The sequence below is a fragment of the Eublepharis macularius genome, chromosome 4 (assembly GCF_028583425.1).
Source record: "Eublepharis macularius isolate TG4126 chromosome 4, MPM_Emac_v1.0, whole genome shotgun sequence".
NCBI lineage: Eukaryota > Metazoa > Chordata > Lepidosauria > Squamata > Eublepharidae > Eublepharis > Eublepharis macularius.
In genome coordinates, this window is record NC_072793.1 from 82,618,700 (window position 1) to 82,624,699 (window position 6,000).

General features: G+C 42.5%; 1 protein-coding gene across 2 annotated transcripts in view; it reads right to left on the reverse strand.

Annotated features, from left to right (window-relative positions):
- Window positions 1–6,000, reverse strand: part of ANXA6 (annexin A6) — a 67,286-nt gene that overhangs the window by 52,768 nt on the left and 8,518 nt on the right. For both annotated transcript variants that reach the window (XM_054976258.1, XM_054976257.1), the window contains exon 2: window positions 4,025–4,076. In XM_054976258.1, the coding sequence (XP_054832233.1) occupies window positions 4,025–4,042 (18 nt within the window). In that variant the 5' untranslated portion in view covers window positions 4,043–4,076. The remainder of the gene's footprint in view (window positions 1–4,024; window positions 4,077–6,000) is intronic.

The window sequence follows — 6,000 nt, forward strand, 5'->3', positions numbered from 1 at the left end:
GTTCAACTTTTATTTTCTCGTATCTATCAGATGGCAAAAATTAAGATTCACAAGCTGTGGTAGCACAGGGTGCAGCAGTTGGCAGCTCTCTCTCAAGTACTGGGCACATTTGCAATTTTTCTTATCAAAAATGAAGACTTCTCTACTTTTAAATTCCATAAAAATGCCAACTTTCCTTCATCATGAACAGTTTTGAATTGTTTTTAGTGATTTCTTAATCCATAGGTAGTTATGTATTCCTTCTTTAATACTGATTATCTCCAATTTAACTTTCCTTCGATTTGAATTTATAATCCAATCTGACAACCAGAATAATGTGGCTGCTTGATGATACCATTTAATATTTGCTACAGCTAAGTCTCTCTTTTTTTCATCCTGTAAGATGTTAGGTCTTATTTCAACTTCCCCCCAAAGAAGGAAAAATATTTTAGCCATGGCTTCAAAATTTCTGGAAATTTTACAACAACTCTCTCTCTCTCTCTCTCCCCCCCCCCCCCCCCCCCCCCCCCGTCTCCCTTGTACTTCCATCTCTGATGCAGCAGTCCAAAAAAAGCTCCATGGCACAAATTTCCCTCCATCACTGGAAACACACACATTCCATCTTTATCACCAGAACAGACCTGCATAATACATGCATGAAACAACTTCTGCATCCAGGACAGTGCAGCACAGAAGCTTCTCTCTGGCACAGGTCACCCTTCACAGCACACACACACACACACAAGTACTGAACATCTAAAAAGATTATAACTCGCTCGGCACATGCTGAGCAGCCTTGGCAAACCATGAGAAATTCGCTGCGAAAGTTTCAACAGTGGAGATGAAGCCATTTCCTGTGACTTCCCACTAAAGTCCCTGTACCTCTCATCTTAATCAAAGATGACAAGAGCTTATCAATAGCTCCGAACTACTCTTCTCTCATTGAATCTCACAAAACCGCACCCCCTTCCTTCAGATGGGTGGCAACCTAGGGAGCAGCCGCTGAATTCTCTGAGGGTGTGGCACAAGTTGCGTAACATGATGATAGCCCAGATTCGGAGAAAGGGAAGCAAAGGTAATTTTGAATCTGGAAGACATTGTTAATTCAGAGAACAAGGCTCCAGCTCAGACTTCAGAAGGGCTGTATAGCTTGAGATCTCTCACTGCTGGCCTTCAGGACATTTGCTATGATGGTCTCTGGAAATTTAAACTATACCTACTTCAGTGACTGAACAAAGTGAGCTTCTTTTTCCTTTTCCTAACTTTCTTGCTGCCCCCCCACTGGCCATGTCTGTTCTTCTCTCCCTAGTTTCTACACCCACAGAGATTTCATTTTGGAGATTCTAGCATACATCTGCTTTCTGTTTATAACCAATGCCTGTCTGAAGAAGGAAAGAATGCAAACTGTGCTTGGGAATCTTACTACCACAAAAAGCCACAAAAGGCAGAAGGCAGGCTGCCTTCCTTTTTCCGAGCTAGCTGCACGAAAAGCAGAGTATAGGAATTTCAAGTCCCCTCTCATTAAATAGTACAGTTTGAGAGTGGAATCTCCATTACAGGAGCATCAGTAATTCCTTTCTTACCTGTCCACTCTGGTAGGACTTAGTGAGTCAGATAATCTAGAGAGGAAATCACAACTGTAATCACCAGGCTCCACCCAAGAACAACGCTGGACCCTCACCCATGACATCATCAGATCCCACCTATGGAGTCTCAGGATTCAAGATGATGAGAATTGGCAACCATTAGGCTTGCCAGCCCTCGCCCAGGATGGGGGAAAACCCACCCCACTTACCTGGCTGGTGGGGGGAAGACACTAGCAGGGAGCTCCTGAACTCCCCCATCATGCTGGAAAATATCATTTTTCAGCACAACAGGGGAGCTGTGAGCAGGGTGGATTTGATTTAAATCAAACTGATTTAAATCACGATTTAAATCACGATTTAAATCACTAGTCATTAAGGCTTGATTTAAATCATAGTTTTCTACATAAAGACTAATTCTTGCTGGTATAACTTTAATATGCAAGTAGATGCCTGCCTTACCGATAGGTAAAGGAACTTCATTAAAGTATTCCCAAACTGGGTCTCTTTTACGGCCTGCTGCCATTATAGGTTTTTTCCTCCAAGGAAAGAATGTGATAAACCTCAGGTCATACACACAAAAGATCCAAAGACTTGTGCAGTATTGTGCTCAAAAAGTTTCACTTTCATTTTGTACTGCTTGCCCCTCCCTCCTCACACTTAGTTTCTTCTTGTGCAGATCTATTCCACTCCAAACAATCAGAAAAAGATTGTTTCTATTCACTGAACTTCTTGAAACTTAGCACTGGAGGGATTGATTCTGTCTTCATAGGTTTGTAGAACAATAGGATTAAGGTCTTTTTCTCAATTCTGTTCATGTTATAACATTTTTGCTGTGAAGAAGAGGCATGTGATCTCTGCTGAGCTGACACAAATTCAGGTTTTGAGAACTGCAAAACCAAGCATCTGTGATGATATCTTGTAGGCAGAGAAACTGCCCAATAATCTTACAAAAACCTCTGGAAGAGCATGACTTTGTGAATGGATTAATGGAATTTATTTACCAAAAAAATTAAACATATACAGCCTTATTCTACATAATTAAAAACTAATCTTTATTTCATGATGGAATAACCTTTGGATGGTAATATATTTTCCTCACAAAGCATTTTATTTTAAAAAATCCGATTTAAATTAAAAAAATCTAATTTTTTAAATTTTTTTTAAAAAAATCATTGATTTTTATCCACCCTGGCTGTGAGTCACCCATTTGGAAGTGATTTTTTTAATGAACTGGGCCTCAGCATGACACACAGCTCCCCTGCCGTGCCTGAAAATGATGGTGTAGGAGTGTTATGACCTGTACTTTCTTTGGGGTAGATTTTTCTTTTAATCTTCCCCTTACACCCTCTGGGTAGTTTGCTCCCACCAGGAATATATTATTCCAAAATATTTTATTCAAATTTCCCCTTTGGTAACGTGTTTAAGCATCAGGCTCCATCGTGGTTCTATGTAGCCCTGAGGATATGAATGGGATATAGCAATGACAGCTACACGGGGATATAACAAAACAAAATAAATGTTTACTTTTCAAGAAGCGTATTGTTTTCATAAAAGTAGTTCTTAGTTCTTAAAGTTACTTCCTATAAACTCATTCACACAGATCTCTTCTAAGGCTTCACACACAGTTAGCCTCCTTCACTAGACTCAATAGTTCTCTCACAAATACTTCAAATATAGGCAGCACACAGCTAGCCTCTCTTTCTCTGACTCTCATTCACAGAAATATTAAACCTGCTCAGGCAGCACACAGCTGGCCTCTCTTTCCCTGACTGAGTGTCCTTTCACAAACATGGCTCAGTTCAGGTTCCACACAGGTTATATTTCTGTCATAAACACTTCAACATATTCAGGCAGCACACAGCTAGCCTGCTTTCTTCTGACTCCCACTTTTCTCCCTGCACTGTCAGTCTCAACTGCATTCACTCCGCCCACACTCTCAGTCATCAACCAATCACATCACTCACTCTGCCCTCTCTCACCCCCACTCTTCACCTAGCTCAAACCAAGCATTTAAAGACACATGCACACATTTACTTGGAATCATTACATGGAGTGTGCAGAAGCATGTGTGCATGAAGCGAGATTTGAAATGGGAAGTCAGTACCCTGCTGCCCCCCGGCACCCCTGTTTTGGCTCCTGAAGACCTGGCAACCCTAGCAACCATGGACCTGATGCGTACCATGAAATTTCTGGCTGCGGTTCCTGCTAGGCTTACCACCATCTGCCTGCTGTCCCCGTTGCTGTTCAGTGGGGCAAGGGTAGGAAGTTCGTACACTGTAACTTCTAGCTCAGTCCCGGAAGTGTCACCTCATCAGTGTGATCCTCTAGGATCCCCCCACCAAATCTGTATTGGAAGTGCTGTTGTGCCATTGGTGTGACCTTATTCCCCCTCCCTCTTGCCAGTCAGTGGCCAGCAACCCTAGGGCCTAAAGCTACCCCAGAAGCAGAACATGCCTTACCTTTCCTTTGCTTGACATGATGTCTAGTTGTGAGCAGAGGAAATTGAGGATGCTACAAAACAGAACGGGGAAAAAAACAGGTTACTCTTTCATTTTATTTCCCAACCAAAGAACACTCCTCAGTGATGGCTTTACATGAGAAATAATGGGATTTGATCCTAACGGGAATGTGTACCCTGTATCTCAGTTAAATAACCCTTTGCCATGTTGCCTCAGTGTGGAAGAAATGTTCAAGTGTTAAGAGAAACACAGTATTGAGACCTGAGGTTTTCAAGTAAAGCATACACTTGGATTTTAAATGCAGAGAAGTTAGCCGTGTTAGTCTGTGGTAGCAAAATCAAAAAGAGTCCAGTAGCTACTGGACTCTTTTTGACTTGGATTTTAAGCTTTTCTAACTATACAAATGGCATCACATGTATCCACCTACAGCATTAAATTTGTTTCCTAGCTGGGAACCAGCCTATAGAAAAGATAGATTCTGTCCAAGTAGAGGAACAGGATTATTATTCTGTGTAATCTGCCTTGAGGCCCAGCGAGAAAGGTGGGCTATAAATGATGTAAAAAAACCCCAAACGAATGTGATTCCTCTGAACAGATGCTGATGGAGAATAGGAGAGTGACCTAGGCCGAATCCACACTACCGTTGTTCTCCGCGGCAGTTTTTCGCTTCCGCAGCGCCATTCCTTCATCTGTTCACACGCATCGTCTCCGAAGCCGTCATTAATTCGGCATGGCGTCGCCACAGCCCATTGCACTTTCGCCGTGGGTTATCTTTTAACGAATAACTGCCCTCCGTTGAATTCCGAGCCTCTCTTGACCTGCCTCCCAATTAAGGAGTAATTCTCCGCCTTTGTCCCCACCCCTTTTTAAAAAAAAATAAAAGAGTACCGTGTCGATATGGTGACATCTCATCATATTAATCTCATTTTAAAAAGCGGGCAGACCTCAAATATCAGAGGAAAAATTTCATATGTTAATTCAATTTATATATTTGGGGGGGGGCATCCACATGATACTGAAATCATGGCTCATGTTACGCCCGACCATGGACTGTGCCGACGAGTTAGGCACAGATGTCAATTTTCCAAAGACAAAATGAAGCTCTGCTGTGGGATGCTGCTGTAGGTGATCGTGACCCGCTCACCCATTCCCGGATGATTTCAACCAGCATGCAGGCTGTGATATTCCGAGCGCTCATCGTAAGTGTCTCGGGTGATTTTTTAATATATATTATATTAATGGTGTCGTTGTACCATTGAACCAGGATGCTTACTCGTCGATATAACGTCAATTTGTCCTTTTTTAAAAAAACAAACAAACCGCGGGGCCGTTCGGGTTTTTCCCGCCCCCCTTTACCCGTCTTTTTGAAAGGGGATGTGATCAACGGATTGCGCAGGAGAAGCTCTATTCAAAGGGTGATGTGGACAAACAAGCAAAGAACGCGCAATAACAGATGGAGCAATCATTGCACAAGAAAAGCGGGAGCTAAGGTAGTGTGGAATCGGCCCTAGTCTACCAGGAGACACCAGCGCACAATGGATCTTCTGCATGCTGTCTTGGATTTGAAACAATCTTCTGGGACTACTCAATTCCAAGAGTAATGGTGAGCCATACCCAAGGAAAGTGGGAATCTGCATTCAGTTACATCAGAGTCTACTGCAACCACCCCTTAGCATGCCTGCATGCATAAATAAATACAATATCTGCTCCACACGCCTTAAGAACAATGAGTAGAGTGCTCTGTTAGGGCTAATTCACTTCTCGCCACATAGGTTTCTGCAAGTTGCTGGGAATCCAGGGATGCATTTAAATGAAAACCTTTACACAGGATTGTAGTCACAAAAGATGCTTTTACACAAGGGAAACAAGCATTTTGCTATAAGGTGCTTTTCTTCCACATTTCACAGTCTGCACTCTGATTCCAACTGTACATGCTACATGAAAAGTCAGTAATGACCCAGGGGAGCAACACCACG